This window comes from Netta rufina, assembly GCF_964035555.1.
Source record: "Netta rufina genome assembly, chromosome: 2".
Lineage (NCBI taxonomy): Eukaryota > Metazoa > Chordata > Aves > Anseriformes > Anatidae > Netta > Netta rufina.
This window is the reverse complement of record NC_140124.1, coordinates 150601830-150620559: the sequence shown is the minus strand read 5'-3', so window position 1 is coordinate 150620559 and position 18730 is coordinate 150601830. Positions and strand designations below refer to the sequence as shown.

Genomic DNA, 18730 nt, shown 5'->3' with positions numbered 1-18730 from the left:
TTTTTAAATCCTTGATCAATGCCTTAAACTATGAGCACATGGAATTACTACAGGTAGTAATTGTACCTGGAGAGAAAGGAGGACCTCCTGTTCCCACTTGGTCTGAAAACTCCTGTGCTGTTGCACTTCTGTATGTATTCGTTTACTTCCCAAGAAGGAAGATTTATGAAAAAATACATGAATGTTCATATCTGCTAGAGTGCTCTCATTCAGCAAATATTTGGGTGCCTGACCTATGTTTCCCAACATTTAGGGTAGGCCTTTACAGGATGGACATGTTGTTTACATTGAACCAAGTTTTTACATCTGCGTTTGGAATTGTGGCCTTGATTTTTCAGCACAGTTACCAGCTATTAGCAATGATTTGGACTAATGTATGAATTTTGAATCATTTGTATAAACAGACACTTTAGTGAAGGATTTTAAACTTTCTCCTAGGGCCTTGTTCCTAATCAGGTATTTAATTTCTGCACAGAGCATTTCCCATACATAGAACTAGACATCAGGAGAACATGTTTATTCCTAGATGCATTATTACGTGGTTGCAGAAAAGTCATTGATCCCTGTTTCCTTATGTCTACAAGATAAATAACATCTCTGTCTTTGGAAAGATGTTTTGAGATCTTTAAGTGGCAGAACCTGTACTAGTCCTACCTATTCTATGAGTATAAAAGAATGCATTGAATGTGGTGCATTTTTATATTGCCAGAAGTAACAATATAATGCAGATAAAACCATTCTTTTCAAGGCTGGAAAATGTCACTGTCAGCATTTCCTTTTAATGCAACTTCCTGAAACAGAAAGAGGAAAAAAGCCAATCTGATCTGTACACTACACTAACTACAAACAAAAGGATGTTCCCATTCTTTTTCATAGAGCTTTTCATGGGTAATCATTAACGTCTCATCTTAATAACTTTTCTTCACTTTACAGTAATGTCATGTTTAGTAGGGAGTCATTCTTTGGATCAAGCCTCACAAGAAAACTTAGGTATATACATTCAAGTAACAATCAAGCCTCACTCTTCATATTTTTTGCATGCCATTCTCTGCCTGCACTTTCTGTTTTGACTACAGTAGTTCATCTAACTACCATGAAAAGTAATGAGAGATAAGACTGAAACATTATTTAAACATAAAAAGAAACTTGCATGACTTTGCAGGTAGTTCATTGTTCTGCTGTTCAGAAAACGTTGGGTCTAGTCCTGGCTCTGCCAATGATCTGCATAGAAACAACTGCTTTTCACTGTTTTCATAGAATGGAAATGATACTAACCTACTCTGCTAAGCATTCAGAAATCTATGGGTGAAAAACATTCTGTAATAGATGAAAACTGTTTATTTTGCAGTCCCAACCCTGCCAATACAAATACATAGAAGTAACATAGTATTTGATTTTAATGGATCAACATCCCTGCATGTTTATTTACAGGTACTGGTTCAGCAAATGGAAAACAAGTGGAGGATTTTTATCATCTCAGTAATGTTAATGACATGCTTAAACATCTTGCTGAACTGTGACCTGAAATGTGGGGCAAGAACTTTATCTTCCTGCAATGGGACATAGAAGTAATTAGTAGCAATTCAGAAATCTGAAGGACACACCATTGGAAATACTAAGATTTCGACTAAATTGTCAAACATTCTATTTTATCCTGCACAAACATCTTCCTACCATTCAACTTTAGCTTGTTCTTCTCATTTCTGCTTCATTCCACAAACATGAAATCATCAGCACACAACACAGCTTTCCTAGCCTAAGCCCTTCAGCTTTTGGAGAGCTGCTAGTGAAGCACTCTATTTTTCATTGAATGATTGGCCCATGCAAAACATTTGAGAGACATTGATTTTTTCAGTTTGGTTTGCTTCTAGTGGTTGATACATGAAGAAATGTTCACTGCAAAGTAAAGAGTGAGTCAACATCCACATGGTTTCTATTTACATTTCTGGCTGCAGCCTTTGGTGAAAAATATCCATCCTGTTTTCACAAAGAATTGAATTTGGATTATTTTCTCCATGGATTGCCATGATACTGCTTATTTTTGCCCATTTCCATTCACTTTAGTGAATGCATATGAGAAAAAGGACTCAGCAAAAGCCTCTAGTGTGGACAACAGCTCTTTCTCTTCCTGAGGGGCATCAAAGATGAGCCTAAGTAAGGACTTGTGCTCATGTTTCTGACCAAATAATTTGAATGGTAGGTGAGTTTGGATTTAGAGTTATGCCTACACATAAATACCAATAAGAACATAAAACACAAGAGGGTGAGGAAAAGTTACCTAAAATGGGGTGTTTTCCTATTATAAATCAGACACTTGTAAATTTAGACCTTGGGATTCATGGTGCAAAGTGGCTTTTAAAGAAGGCATTAGTTTTCAGGAAGTTAGAGTCAACTATTTTAAGGTCGAACATTTTTGTGAGTTCTTCTCTATAGAAATTAATGTTATTTGATTTCCTTAAAAGGAAAAACTGATTGGCTAAAGTTCTCAAGAACTTTGGAAATGCAAAATGTTCTTTGTTGGGAAAAGACACAGACTCTTAGAGATCAGTTGAATGTATTTACTGAGGGTTAGATTTTCAGCAGGACTCATTGCTGTCCTCATAATATTAGTTTCATGCTAATTTCCACTGGGAGAAGTTCAAAGGAGAATATTTCTGAAAACTTCATTTAGAATGTTTGATTTCCCAAAGCTATGTTCACCCAAATAAGGACAGCGGATAATGTAGAAAAATATTGAAGTAAACATGACTTGTTTTTGCTTCCAGTTGCTTGAGACCAGGAATAAATAAACCTACAGATTAGCTAAACTGCAAAAATATGGAAAGATTTTCTGAATATTATTACTCCATGTGAGGTGAAAGCGTTTAATACATGGAAGAGGGCTGTGTTTGATTCATTTTTATTATTAATTCATTATTTTTCTTCTCATACATGTACCATTTGCTTATGAAACTCCACTACTAGGCAAAGAACAGAGAGGAGAGTATCTGGCTTGCATGATGGGATGTAACTGCATTATTTCCTTGCATGACTGTTTCTGAAACAGTATTTCTAGTTCAGTGGTTCCCACTCTTTATTCTGAGCAGGGGTAAAACATCTTCTGCAGAAGCCATCCATCTCTTGTATATCAGCAACCAAATTCTTCTCTCAGATGTTCCAAAATAATTCCCACTGCTCTTGAAGAGCAAGAATCTGAGAGCTGAATTGTTCTTTAGCTGTGAAGATTTCAAGCCAAACTGTTTGCAATGCATCTGTCTTTCCCCCTTTGTGGTGGTTTGTATCTTCCATAGTTATGAAGTTCTCATCCTTGAACTCTACCTTAAAGGCGAAGTTTTGGGGAAAACTTTTATTCCAACACAAGGGAGCAGATGCAATAACATGCAAGGCAAGCAATCACAAGATAGAAAAAATACTCTGCATTTATATCAGAATATTTTGAGATGTGTTATTCCCCACAACTTCTGGAATTACACTGGAAGTCACAATCATATTTTCCTGAATGTGAGGAAGCCAAATGAAATGAGACCACTGTCCCAAGGAGAGGAAGAGCAGCTCATATCAGTAAGAGGAGTCTGAAAGATAAGCAGCAGTATGTAAACCTGTAGGTGGGAACCACTGTCCTAGCCACTCTCATTGAAGGACGATGTGATCTGCGCATGCTTCATACTCTGAGACCGAGCCATGCGCATGCTGATTTATTGAAGGAGATTGTGTCATGAAAACAAATGTTTCTTAAGTGTTTTTAAAAAGCACAATGTAAACAAAAACCCCAGCAGACCCAGATTTCATCCCCCGGAAATGAGAATAAAGTCCATTGTTTCCCTGATGACAGCTATCCATTTATCTGGAAAGAAGCTTGGGTTTTGTTTTGTATACAACATATTGTTGTATTTTTTTCATGTGAAGCTGATTAATGATTTTCTGAGTATTCTACTGCTCTGGCTGCCTGGATATGAACACAATTGTCTATATTATTGTGTAAACATACTGTCTGAATGTTACTTTAAGGGTTAATTATCAGATTAAATTATTGATAAAGGCTTCAGCTTATGTAACTTTAGCTGAGACTAGAAATCTGCTTTTAAAATGAATTCTCTTCTAGATCTAGCTGTAATCAGTATTAACAGACAAGTTCCCCCAGTTAAAAAGTCACCCCAAAATGAAACAGATCTCAGTAGGTTAATAAATTCCCACAGAGCATAAAAAGGTGTCTAAAGGTCAATCTTAGACAAAAAATTCAACTTTTTAAACTTTAGGAGTTCTAGCTCCTAAACCTAAGATGCCTGAGCAACAGTCTTGAGACAATGGTTTCTTCTTGAAATGACACTTATTAATGGAGAAAGTTACCTTAGAAAGAGAATTTAGGAATGCTTTCTGTTCAAATTATCTACCTCCATGAATAAATAAATAAATAAATAAATTGTTACTAGATTAGTACATATGCAATAGAGAACACCAAGACAAAAAAGTAGTCTTTTGTGCTGAATGCAATGGAATATTTTGATCTGTTTTGATCTGTGAGGAAGATATTAAATCTTAATCATTCCTATTCTGAGGTCAGTTCATGGCAGATATTTTGAGCCCTACATTGGGAAAAAAAAAAAAATAAATAAAAATTCAATATGAATCTGTTGGATTCTTTGCATTGTCCACTGACCCTTTTCCTGCTGATCTGATCTGTGTGAAACCTTGTAACACATTATGTGCCTCCTTGTCTTTTGGTAAAGAAGACAGTTGATAAAGGAATTTTAAGTGACAAACTTTGAGAGACCTGGACATGTATTTTGAAGGACTGAGCAAATTTCTGAGACTCAAAGACCATATGTAATGAAAATTATCTTTTCATACAACATTTAACAGCTTTTTATAAACAATAGAAACCCTCCGTCTCACATATCTTTCTGCTTCTTTGGCTTTGAAGTTCTCTGCTGTAAACATATTTTTCCATTTAGAACTTTTATGTAGTGTTACCAAATCAAATCTTGTGAAGTTTGGTAGGTTGCTCCAAGGCAATGTGTTGTGTGTGACCAATTTTGACAAAATTATCTCATCATCTGAAATCATCTGAGTTTCACTTTTATCTTTCATCCTTCTAGGAGTTTCTTTCACATCGTTGAATATCTTTGCAGAAGCCCTTGAACTAATACGCTCAACTTTGAAATCCTAAGTATAAGTGTAATATAGTCCCCACCTTCATTTGAGGTTCATGTGTCATTCATTGGTAATCTGTTAATCTTCCCAACAGAAAAAGCTGATATTCACAACAACCCTACTGTACATATAATTGTTTCCTACCTAGAGGAAAATTCTTCATTCTAGATGTTCTCATCCTAAAAATTCTTGAGTTTCTTCCTCTTTGTAGCGTACATTACAGTCTCTTTCAGCCTACAAAGATCACTGCCTTGCCAAGCATGCTTAACAGCTCTATCTTTCTTCACATTGGTGACCTCACAAGCTCACTCCTTCTAATTTTCATGCCCATCAGTTTATATTTCCCATCTGACTCTTTGTTATCACTCAACTAGATTTTTTGTGCCTTCCTTTGCAGTAAAATCTGTTTTAGCGTTTTTTCTACTTTGCCCTCCAAAACCCACTCAAGTCATTCAGTTGACCTTTATTGTCCCCAACTTTATTTGTCATGCCCTTTCAAAACTTGCTCAAGTTAGCTGTATTCTTTTCCTGTAAATATTTTTTCCTAAGTATGATACATGAGTGCTTGAAGAATCCAAATTTCACAGCAGTGCCCTGTAGTTAAGACATCTGTCTTGCAAAGCAGTGCTGTTCTCAAACACTGCCTCTGAGAGAGTAGATAAATGGCAGTGGTTTAACCCGGCCGGCAGCTAAACACCACGCTAAACACCACGCAGCCGTTCGCTCACCCTCCCCCCTCCCTCTCTGGGATGGGGGAGAGAAATGGAAAGTGAAGCCTGTGAGTTGAGATAAAGACAGTTTAATAAGACAGGAAAATAATCATAACAAAAATAATAATAACAATAATAATAATAATAATAATACAATGGTGATAATAGGAAAGTAATAATAATATGTACAAACAAGTGATGCACAATGCAATTGCTCACCACCCGCTGACCGATGCCCAGCCTAACCGAGCAGTCCGGCCCCCTCCCCCTGGCTAGCCACCCCTATATATTGTTTAGCATGACGTCAGATGGTATGGAATACCCCTTTGGCTAGTTTGGGTCACCTGTCCTGGGTCTGTCCCCTCCCAGCTCTTACTGCACCCCCAGCCTGCCTGTTGGCAGGGCAGAGCGAAAGGCTGAGATGTCCTTGGCTTGGTATAAGCACTGCTCCGCAACAATTAAAACATTGGGGTGTTATCAGCATTCTTCTCATCCTAAGCCAAAACACAGCATTCCACCAGCTACTAGGAAGAAAATTAATTCTGTTCTAACTGAAACCAGGACAAATGCAGAAAAGACATCACAGGATTCTCTGTCTGAATGGAAAGCAAATCACTTGGGATCTTGCACTCATCATTAGTTTAGCCTTTTAGAACACTGTAGCAGATCAGCCAGATCAAAAGTCCAGGCCAAAAAGAAACACTATGGAAACTACTTTTTAAATAAGTGCTTAGGGCTTAACATTAAACTACCCTACATATTCTGTGGTGACTAATTTGTCACAGGTATCAAGAAGTAGCATCTTTAATTTTTTACTCCAAAGAAGGAAGCAATTGCTGCTGTGTGCATTTGTCTGCACTTTGTGCATCTTCCCCATAGCCATTAATTTCTCAGGAAACTACACTACAATAAACTTTTGGTAACATTAATACCATTCACTTAGGCTGCTCTATTTCTTCACTCAAATACATTATTTTCTCTTCTCACGTCATTGACTTCAGTCCTGGCACTGCTGATATATCAGGACTAGCTGTGTCTCCATACTTACACAATTCTTTCTTAACTGCCACTTCCATACTTTCACACACCTGCACACTTCATGCAGACAATGACAGTGCAAGTGTCTGAATTTACTGGGCTGCAGAAATTGTATTCACAACTGTTGTGATGTTGTCAGCAACAAGATTTGGAAAGCCCCAAAAAACATTCTGCAGTAATCTTTAGTGCTTCAGTCTTCTAAAGCAGGAATACCCATATTTTCTTATGTCCTAGGTCAAAGATTTATTAATAAGAATCTGACAGTAAAGAAGACAGTACCATTAATTCATATTAAAACAAACAAAAACAGCAACAACAATAACAACAATACCCTGCAATAATTGTGATCTGCAATGCTCAAATGAAGGAGGAACTTTGTATGCTGTAAATTGCAGTATTCCTACTACAGTCAGTACTGTTATGAAAACAGCAAAGACATCATATGTTTTTAAATGCCTTTCACCTTTGCCATTTTAAGAGGAATATTCCAAGAACTTCCACTGTGGTGGGATACTACATCAGGATACTGCCTCTCTGAGGTAGAAACAACTCCTGGCAAAGAGGTGCACCAGTAGCACCAGAGACCCCTAGCTTACAAAGACATCAGTAGAACACAAAAGTAACCCATCTGATCAAGGTAACCCCTTAAAAAAGAATAAAACATTCTGTGAGACCCTTCACTTGCATTGTCTGCACACAGGTCTCTGTCTTCGACCACTATGTCCTTGCAGGTTGCACCCTCCCCATCCTTGCTCTTTCATGCCAGTCAAGTTTAGTGGCTTCAGCTGAACAAACCATACAAAAACCTCTCTGCATACCTACGAAATCTCTTTCTTCTGGCCACCATTGCAACTCTTCCTTCAGCTCTGCTCCCAGCCGTGACTTTCAGAAATTTGCCAGGTGCTGTGGCTTCTTCTCTCCCCCTGCTCAACCCTTCTGACCCACTCTCCCACAGAGAAGTGCCTCTACTATGTGTGCACAAGACATCTCTTCCCAGAGCTGTCCCACACTGAAGTGCCCAAGACTGGGTTTAGAAGTAGGCTTTCTTCCCAAACCTTAGCCCCTCATTTATATTTTTTAACAAATGGTCAATAAACAGATATTTTTAGTAGTAAAATGAACAAGCAAATAAAACATTTATATCATCTCTCAGAGTGTATTTAAGCTGATGCACTAACTAGGAAATTCTTTTGTGCTGCTGTTTCCAGTGACATTGGTAATTGCCTTTAAGACTGTTATGGTCACTGGGCTGTGAGAAGGGTTAATGATGCTGGTAAGATGACAGGCAGATGCAATTGCAATTCAGTGCAGTTGTCACTGAAGGGCAAAGATCTTTGGTCCATAAATCCATAAGAGGACAGTGCAAGGAATCATCAGAGGAACAAAATATGCCACTTTACCACTATTTGTCTACAACACCTCAATTCCTATAATAGTGAGAGATGACTGAAATTGAATAATGGAGAGAACTAGGTGGCTTGCCCTACCACGTACCTAGTAATTGCTTGGCAATGCCTTTCCAGTGTTTTGCTGATAATTTATTTGGTTCACAGCACATCTGACTTTTCTTCTGCTCCTGGTAGTCACATTTAATAGCCTGCCATGGACCCAGTAGAAAAAGGAAGCACTGAACAGGAAAGGCCAAGCATCCTTGTCATTAGATAATAGAACTGCCTAAGTAGTAGTGTTTCTCTTCTTAATAATAAATCTCATGCTTCAGACATAGTACTGGAGCTGAAGCACTGTGATACATTATGTAGAGAGGATAGCAAAACCCTCTGGTAACATTTTCAACATTGTTACAAAAAAATGCTCATAAAAAGCAGTTAATTACATGTGGAGCTTAGCTGTTGCTTACAAAGACATTGATGTATTACGGTAGCCCCAGCAGTGTCCTTGTGTACAAAACATTTATTTAGCCTCTTATATATTTAAAGCATCATGAAAACAAGTTAAAAGTGTACAAAGGAGGAAAATGATTATTTTGCTTATTTTGTAGCCAAAAGCTGGGTCTCTTGGATCGGGTTCGTGGTACCAATACTAAAGGAAAGCTATTTACCCCTCTGAATGTAGATGCCATTGAAGAAAGTCCTTCAAAAGAGCCTAAGAATGTTGTCTTGAATAATAAGGAGCGTTTTCGCACTGCATTCCGAATGAAAGCGTACGCTTTTTGGCAAAGCTCAGAAGGTAGCCCATCTGTGTTGATTTCTTTCTATCCCTCCTCTTTTCTCTTCATTTTACTTTCTTCCTCTGCATCTTCTGTTGAAGGTTTGTGACTTTCTGGGCCAAGCATTGCCACCTCCTGGTTTCATGTGGCACATTTGGGGAAGCTCCAGGAAATGAATGCTGGTGTACAGACAACACGGTACATGAAATAAGGCAGTGGCCCTCCAAAAAAGAGCAATTGATATTGGATTTGGCCATAAATGGAGTCAACCCATTTGAACTTGAACAAAAGGGCACACCAGTCAGTGAACTGATGTCCCCACAAAAGCACATGACATCATGGGTCTGTTAATTATCAGGGATGCTATGCTAAGGCAGCTCCCTGCTAAACTGTATCCAGGCATGCATTAGCCTGTGTCTAGGCATCTCAAATACCTCCTCACTGAAATCCCTTAAAACCACATTTTATAGAGTGAACTGCTGTTCCCTTTCCACTTTCCCTAAGACTGCTGCCCCTCGGCAGGTTTATATTTAGTGGTGTCCATACCACAAGAGAAGATATTTTTTCCTCTCAGTCTCTCTCAACACATTTTTCTGTTATTGTCTATTGTGTCTAAATGGTGTCTAAAGAACAGTTTCTCCTTTATTGTGCCAGCTGGCTTCTGTGCATCTATCCATACTACCATGGCTGTAGCTTGGGTGTCCATGCTGGGGACTTGAGTATCCTCCTCCATGAAGTAACATGAGCTCAGAGTAGTGCAAGTAGGAGAACTTGGCCTGTAGCTTCTACAGCTGTTCTAGACCTATGTAAAATAAGATTGGTAAAGACTTTTCACCATATAAGTTCATAAAAGTGGGAACTTCTAAATTTATTTGAAAGGAAGAAAAGTTCTCAATGTTTTCAAAATGCTGAAATCTGGGAGGAGATGCCTCAAATGATGTCTTACTACTATCCCAGCAGAATTAAGAAAATCATTTCAAAAGTTGACTAGAGAAAGAGGAAGCCACAAGAAATGTTTCCTTATTAAATTACACTTATTTTATCCCTTTGTATATTGTGCAGTCAGATTTTTTTTTGTTTGTTTGTTTGTTTTTGACCTGCCTTGCAGATGCAGGTACAGGGGAACCCATGGGAGAAGAGAGAGGCGACAGTAGTGACTTCCTCATGGAAGATATGATCCCCACATTCAAGACAGCCATCCGAGCTGTCAGGTAAATGTCTTTGACTTCTTCTTGGTGCTTGGCTTTGATTTTGAATGTTTGTGCTTCAGGAAAACACACCACTGTATTGCTGCATGTTGATTCATTGTTGTTATTCATAGTTTAATACTTGAACTATAAATGCTATACAAGTCCTCTTTCAAAATATACGGAAAAGAAAATGTTTTTCAGTAACACTGATCATGCCATTTTTTGCAAGACACTATAAACATATTTGTTATAAAACAATATAGTATACAGCTTATCTTTAAAATATGCTGTAAATATAGTATCTTGCCCAAGTTACTGAGTGTAACATTTATGTACAGCTGGAATTCTAGCTTAGTAGCAAATCCTTAGCTGACTCAATTCTTATTTATTTACAATTGTATGAGTCTGCAATATATTTTTTGCCTGTCATGCTTTAATAGATGCTGAAGTCTCCATTTCATCGGTCTTCAGCCTGTCACATATGTCACCTCTAGTTTTGCATCACAAGATATTATCCCTGGGGTTAAAAAACTCCTGGTAAGGCTTGGTAATGTGCTTAGAACATCAAAAACATGAAATTTGTTCACTTATGCTCTGTTACTTCTCCACTCTGAATTTTCTACTCTACACACAAAAAAAAAAAAAAAAAAAAAAAAAAAAAAAAAGCCCCCAGAGGAAAAATATTCTATTTTCATTGCAGTCACTTTTTTTTATTCTACCAGTTGTTTTAGACCAGTGAGTTCAGTGAGTTACCACCTTCCAGTAGAAGAATTTCAAGTCTAGAGTATCCCAAACTCTATCTTCTTCAAAAAGGTTCAGAGAACATGATTGTGTATTCTACATTTAGAAATGTTTGTAAATCAGCTGCAGGTGTATGAGATGAATGTCCCATTGTCACTGGTTATGACTGTATGTTTTCCCAATCCATGCAAGGGCTCTTAGCCAACCTGCCCTCCTCCCCATTTCAGTGTGGATTATTTCTGCCTATAATAACTTCCAATCAACTACTAAGTGATGAAAGGTATTATTTCACATTTTCAGTTGATGGTAACACAGAGTAAGTCATGTATTACCAGAGAATATATGTTTGCAGGAGCTGAATTAACAGCTTCTGAAGAGCTTTATTTTTTTTTTCCCCATTTATGGATGCTATATTATACTAACAGGTTGTGTTACTGGATTATAACTGAAAACCAATGTCAGATTCTTCCTCTTCTCCTCAACAGTAGACGTCTGTAATAACTGGGCAATGGCTGAGAAAGAAAAACACTGTATACATGGTATTTCTTTCACAACATATAATTATCTGTAACTCCATTTTGGTCTCATCTGAGCTTCCATAACTGATGACTGGTCTGAATCTAGTACTTATTTTATTCTGTATAACTATAGTGTCTGTTTGTTTTCATTTTATTTTTACCAATAATCCAAGACTGCATTATATTATATTAACAAATAAAAGTAAAATTAGCAGTATTTTCTCCTTGTTGCTTTCCAGCTGAGTGCAGAAAAACTAGATATTAAAATTTCAAATTTTCTCAAGCATGCCAAAAGCCATATCCCACAGGCTTTGCTTTTGTTACCCATGACTGCTTCCCTCCTGCTGAAAGTTACTTCATCCTTGATTCCTCCACAATTTTCACCTTTTTCCTTCCCTGATATCTCCTTGTTTTCAAAGAATACACCACTGCCTTTTATTTACAGTCCCCACCTCCATAAGACTAAGACTCCATAAGACTCTGCATTACTTTTGCAAAACTTCCTCTCTCACACCCTGTGTAAACCTAATTGATTCATGTAATTTCCTCTTAAACTCAATTATGACTCAAGATGCCAAGCTTTTTTATGTATTTATTTATTTATTTCTTCTTTTCTTTTTCCCTGTACAGTTTACCCAGACCCAGAATGTTAATAGGAAGTAATTATTTCAGACAAAACCTCTTAATGAGTTTCCAGTGCCATAATCAAGAAGATTTTAAATTTAAATCACTAACAGTGTGGTTCCTATTTTAAGTATAGTTCTGGTCATATATATGATCATACAATATATAATCATATAATATATAATCATATATATCTTGGCTGGAATAGGCATAGGTAAAATTTTGAAATCTTGGACATTGAAAGATTTATTAGCAGCAAAGTTAAGTAGTCCAAAAAGCTTTTAAAAGTCATGCTAGAATTATCTTTGCTAAATGAAAGTCCATATATATATATATTTATAATATAACTTGAATAATAGACAGGTCAGAACCATAATTGATGAAAGCAATTCCACACTTTAGACCAAGAAGAACATGAAGATTGCACTGAGGAAGAAAATCCGTGAATTCCAAGTCAAAGACATATTAAAAAAAAAAAAAAATACTTTCCTTCTTTACGTATGTATTTTTTCTATTTGTTTAATTTTCCAAGATACACATGAACAAATGTATAAACAGAAAGTAAGTAAAAAAAAAAAAAAAAGGTTGCAAAAGTATTGCAAAACAGTTTTCAAGTAATCGTGCTGTCATGCTTCCTTACTATATCTATGATTTTGTTATTACTTACCAGTAATGATGATGATTTATATCATCATTATTGTTACTACTACTACTACTATTACCACCACCACTACTACCACTACTACAATAGTGTTATACTGCTACTTTTTCAAGGGCACTTCAGGTAGTTCTAACATTTTTCTCTTTTTCTTCACAACTTGATCTGCTGACTACTTAACTTCCACGTTTATAACAAGTTAACATTTCCCATCAAAAACTTTCCTAGGTGCTAAATGAAAAACAAGCTGAAAATGATTCAACACTATATATACACTCTAAATTAGCTTTATAATATGCTGAACCGTGCCTTCAGCTTCAACATCTCCTGTGACCTATGCTGTTCAAAAACAAGTTCCATACCATAGGTTGCTTTGAACAATTTCTAGTTATGAAGATGGTACTGAAAAAGATACATCATGTGTATATAATTATTTTTAGGAAAATCTAGCCTATTACCTATGAAAAGCCACCTATTATATGTTTAAAAACATAGTATGATATTGGAGATTCTCTGCTTATGTTTTATTTTCTAGTATTTGTCTAGTGAGCAACTTCACTTTTCAGACATCCAGAGTATTCACCAATTATTTGATAAAGCTGCAAATGGTCATTATGGAATTTATATAAGAACTTAGTATTACTTTTTTCCTGTTTATTTAACAGAATACTACAGTTTCGTCTTTATAAAAAAAAATTCAAGGAGACATTGAGGCCTTATGATGTAAAGGATGTGATAGAGCAATACTCAGCAGGGCATCTTGATATGCTTTCCAGAATAAAGTATCTTCAGGCAAGGTAAGAATCCTCTGGGAAGTGGGGAAAATGTATAGTGCTGGCAAAAGCATAGTTGGTCTATTTGTGTACAAGGCCGTCCAGAAGCTACGTCTTTGCACTTTCCTCTTCCCCAAAGAGTAAAGGTGAGTGAGCAGCTAGCTGGCATAGCTATAGAAAAGAGCACTGGCTCATAGTTAGAAGAAGGAAATCAAAAATCATGAGAATTTTCTTGATCATTGGTTCCTTTGATTATGGGGAAGTTTTCCCCCTTCTCTCCTTTGCACAGATAATCAGTAAAAGCAGTAATTACACTACATAGAACTTTCCTTTGTGATGGATTCTCTGCTGACCTGTGCCTCGTGAAAGACCTTGTATGAGTGAAAAAACAAATTAGCCTGGAAGGTTTCACATCCCCTTTGCTCAGATGTAAATTAACATATACAAAAATATTTTTTGAGCTCAGAAATTTGAGGAGAGCTCATGATGTTAGAAATCTGTGTCTACAACATGTCCCTGCAATGCTTGGGTGCCTAGGAAATATCTAGTTAGCTTTGCAAGTTTTGCCTTGATCTTTTTTAAACTCTACTTCCAAAACTCCCTTTTGAGTCTTTGTTACTGTTTTCTGCAGAGATCCATAGTTGTTTCTATCATGTGCTAGCATTTAGAGGTGGACTTATGCAGTTGCACTTTTCTTTTTTTTCAGAGTAGATATGATTTTTACACCTGGACCTCCATCTACTCCCAAGCATAAGAAATCCCAAAAGGGAGGAGCTTTTTCTTACCCTTCACAACAGTCTCCCAGGTGAAATTATTCTGCTTAGTATTTTGCACAGACCATAACAGATATACATGTTTGCTCATACCAAAAAGCATGCACTTAATTAATCCAGAAAGAACACTATTATAGTAACAATACTAAGCGGATATGATGCTATAAGATACATATGTGTAAATGTTGAACCAGAATGAGACTAGCTTCCCTAAGAATTATGTATAATGGAAATATAAACTTAATGGCTTCTTAACTGTCTAGCTCAGATTCTCTGTGGTTTGCAGACGTGATTTTATATGGAATATGTATTTATGATTGCTGAAGTGCTGAATTTCTAACACTCAACTAGTGAAAACAGTTAAAAACTCAATAAAAATTGCCAACAATTTTAAGGTAAAATTAAAACTTAAAATTTCCTGAAGTGAAAAAAGTTTCATTATAGCCCCCACCGACAACAAACACAGAGTTTCAATGATGCAGCTTTAAAATCAATGACTAGAGGGAACTGCTGAAAATAAATTGCAACAACAGGTTTCTGGGTATGAATGTTACAGCATGTGATTGTATTCTTGCAATCCTGGTAGCAAAAATTCAATAATAAATGGCTTTGTTTTTTCTTCTGTTATTTACAACTATTAATCTGTCAATAAATACCCATGAAGAACCACACAAAGCCATCAACAATCTGTCCCCAAAGCTGTTACGGTTTCTCAGGACAAAAGTAATCTTACAAAAAATAAATTAACTTGGCTCTATCTGGTTTATCCCACCCAGTGAAAAATCTGAAAACATGAAAATATGAAGACAGAGCCCTACTTATATGGAAAGAGGCAATGATGATTTTGGAAACAAAGCAGATTGTAAAATTTGCATGAGCCATATCAGTGATAACCCAACCTGCAAAATCTGACATATTTTAGTTATAGTTTCTGCTTTAAGATATATCCACAGCTGTGATTTTTGAATTTTGTCAAAAAGAGAGGACAAGAACTGGACCTGTTAAAACTAAAGTTTTAGGACATATTTTTTCTAAGTCATCTTAAGAACAGGAGCCTACAAATTAGTTTTCTAGACTTTGACACAGTTTGTGGAAAGACGTAGTTTCCTTTGAAGTTGATTTGGAACCGTTTAGATAAAGATTTAGCTTGACAATGACCATCTCAGATCCCATGATGTTATAAATCAAGGTTCTTTAGTTAAGCAGAGGCTATCTTCCTACCTCTTGAGCTTACTTCATCTGACAGATGAGCAGTAGGAAATTGTGTAGAAGAATATGTATTCAGTAATCTACTTTAAATATCCAGGCGAGACTCTCTTTTCAGCTTTTCCAGTCTCTGCCACTTTCTATTTGGTTTAATGAAATGGAGAAAAAAAACACTCGACCATGAAACTCATATTCAAAGTCTTCACACAAACTAATTAGAAAGAATTAGATTTCAAAACATATGTCCATCTGTAAACCTACTATCAGAATAGACTGCAACATTTTTCACAAATCTGAAAATTTTCCACCAACTCTGAGATCAATTTCACTGACTGCCATTTTGAGCTTTTTTTGTTTGCTTTTATTTTGCCTTAATCTCAGTCTTGATTTTGAACACCCAAAAAAAAAAAAAAAAAAAATGAAACACAAAATCAGTAATCTATTCTTTAGAAATGCACTGAAATTGCACATAGCAATATTTTTATTCCATTTGTATTGCAAATAACCAGATCCAATCCTTTCTTAAATGGGGTTCCAATGAGCTATGTTAGTATACCACTAACATGGCATTTCTGTTTTCTGATATAAACTACTCAGTGTGATGCAAAGAAAAATGGAACACTAATAGATATATTAATTCTTTATAGAAATGATCCATATGTAGCCAAAGCATCTACAGCAGATACTGAAGACCAAAGTATGATGGGCAAATTTGTTAAAGTTGAACGACAGGTATGTAATTTCATGACAATAAAGGACACTGAGGTGCTTGTACAGAAACAATAAACTGATATCAATTATATGTCATTCTTTGTCTGACCCAGGCAGATTTGTATTGCTGGCGATCAAGCATCACAAAGATCTTGTACTATTGATCAAAAAACTATCTGATTATTTTTCCATGAAGTAATGTAATTACCTGGGAAGAGTAAATTTTGAGACCTGTTGAATGGTTGTAATTATGTATGGCAGCAAGACCCATACCAGCATGTTTAAGTGAGACTTTTTCACTCCATGCTTATCATGGCTGGTGTTTTGCTGTGAGTACAATGTTCTCTTGCAATGTTCTCTGGCACTCAGAATTATTGCCTCCACAGGATATTCTGTGTCTTCTTTATGCATTTTAACCATATGCTTAGAAAAACATGACACTCTCATTTTTAAATACATAACTAAGATGGAGGCAAGTTGCATTAATTCACAACAGGTCTTATCATGGAATGTAGATGTTCAGGTACCATCAAAAGAGAAAGGAAAATTAGTGCTGATATTTAACCCTTATGTTGTAGAACTATTAAGTTAGAGAGGAGGTCTGTGTGCAAAGGTAATTCCATCTGTTGCATTTTGGTAATAGCTATTTACAGTATGCTATCACAACTTTGATCATAATGTTGTATCCACCACTGGATAGTGGATTGACAAATATCCAACAATACAGAAAAAATGCTGGTACAATTCATAAGCAATTAATCTGAGGCAATTAGTATATAAACTGACATCCACTGCAGTCCAGCTTCCAAGAAAAAGTCATGATTATCTTGCAATTGTCTCATGATTATCTTTTAATTGCCTTCATGACCAGTAAAGATGGCAACACATAATTGTGGGGGAAGTATACCTATGAAAGCATTGATTATTTTATTAAATAACAAAACCGAGACAATATGATAAAATTGGTATTTTTCAGGTTAATGACATGGGGAAGAAACTGGATTTTCTTGTCGATATGCATATGCATCATATGGAACAGCTGCAAATACAAGTCGCTGAGATAAGTCCATTGAAAGAAACTGCTTCTCCTGCAAAGGAGAAGAGAGAAGAAAATAAGTATTCTGAATTAAAAACAATAATATACAAATACACTGAGCAGTGTGCTCATGAAACTCCATACAGCTTCCAGCAGGTTCCAGTCAACAAAGTCAGTCCTTATGGTTTCTCAGCACATGGTCATATGACTCATTCACAACATTTATCAACGGGTGGGCAAAACTCTGGCAAACTGCAAGCCACACCTTCCTCAACTTCATATGCAGAAAGGCCAACAGTTTTGCCTATATTTACATTGATGGACTCGCAGGTTAGCTACCACTCCCAAGGAGACCTGCAAAGCCCGTACTCAGACAAAGTGTCTCCAAGGCAGAGAAGGAGCTTAACAAGAGACAGCGATACGCCATTGTCCCTTCTCTCTGTCAACCATGAGGAACTTGAGCGCTCCCCAAGTGGCTTCAGTATCTCCCAAGACAGAGACGACTTTCCATTTGGCCCCAATGGGGGATCTGCATGGATGAGAGAGAAACGCTACCTAGCAGAGGGAGAAACAGACACAGACACCGATCCTTTTACACCAAGTGGCTCCATGCCTTTGTCTTCAACAGGGGATGGGATTTCAGATTCAATATGGACTCCTTCAAATAAGCCAGTTTAAAAGTTGGGGAGGGTTAGTCACTGGTTGACTTCTCCGTGTAATGTAAGCATACTTTGTATATCTCTCTTACTCTACACCCAAAGCTTACTAGTTCAAAACACCAATGGCTGCATAAGATGCATGTGTAATTAGTGGTAGTCATTCTGCACCATTTCATACAATTTACTAATGCAGTTTTTTTCATGCTACCAAAACTAAGGAGCTTAGTTTTGAGCACGATTTGCATGACTTTACCCTATATAAATGGTACAGCTGATTTCTTCTATGATACATACCTTTTTGATACTCTTCAATACAAGGTGGATTGATAACAGCCAAGATATGATGGTCCTTGCTACGCTTTGTAAACTGAGCAGCAAAGTCAAAACAGTTCCAGAAGCAATATCCTTTTGTGGAAATAAAAAGTCTGAATCCATTTTCCAATATAAGTAAATCAATTCTATCCAACCTAGGCAAAAGGATCTAATAGTCAAAGGGAAAAAGCTGAGTCAAAGTAAATAACATTACTGAAACAGTTTTGTAAACTAAATGTTTCTCATGTGATCTATTATACAACTACCCATGAATACAATGGCAAATGAAATACAATGCCAAATGAAACTAGGGGTAGATTAGTCATTGATATTTATTTACTGTATAAATTCCTCAAGATACTTTGAAAATCTCCACTAGTGGTTATAAAATTAATGGAAGTGCGACTACAATACTGTTTTGTAGAAAAAACTTTTGCCAAGCCCATTGGTTTCTTATGGGGAC

General features: G+C 36.5%; 1 protein-coding gene across 1 annotated transcript in view; it reads left to right on the top strand.

Annotated features, from left to right (window-relative positions):
• The window catches only part of KCNQ3 (potassium voltage-gated channel subfamily Q member 3), a gene marked incomplete at both ends in the record, with an annotated part of 192550 nt that extends 174576 nt beyond the window's left edge, over positions 1 to 17974 (top strand). The window contains 7 exons of the mRNA XM_084283129.1: positions 934 to 990; positions 8899 to 9086; positions 10175 to 10277; positions 13463 to 13594; positions 14277 to 14375; positions 16197 to 16281; positions 17237 to 17974. Coding sequence (XP_084139255.1) covers positions 934 to 990; positions 8899 to 9086; positions 10175 to 10277; positions 13463 to 13594; positions 14277 to 14375; positions 16197 to 16281; positions 17237 to 17974 — 1402 coding nt within the window. The remainder of the gene's footprint in view (positions 1 to 933; positions 991 to 8898; positions 9087 to 10174; positions 10278 to 13462; positions 13595 to 14276; positions 14376 to 16196; positions 16282 to 17236) is intronic.
• Positions 17975 to 18730: the final 756 nt, after the last annotated feature.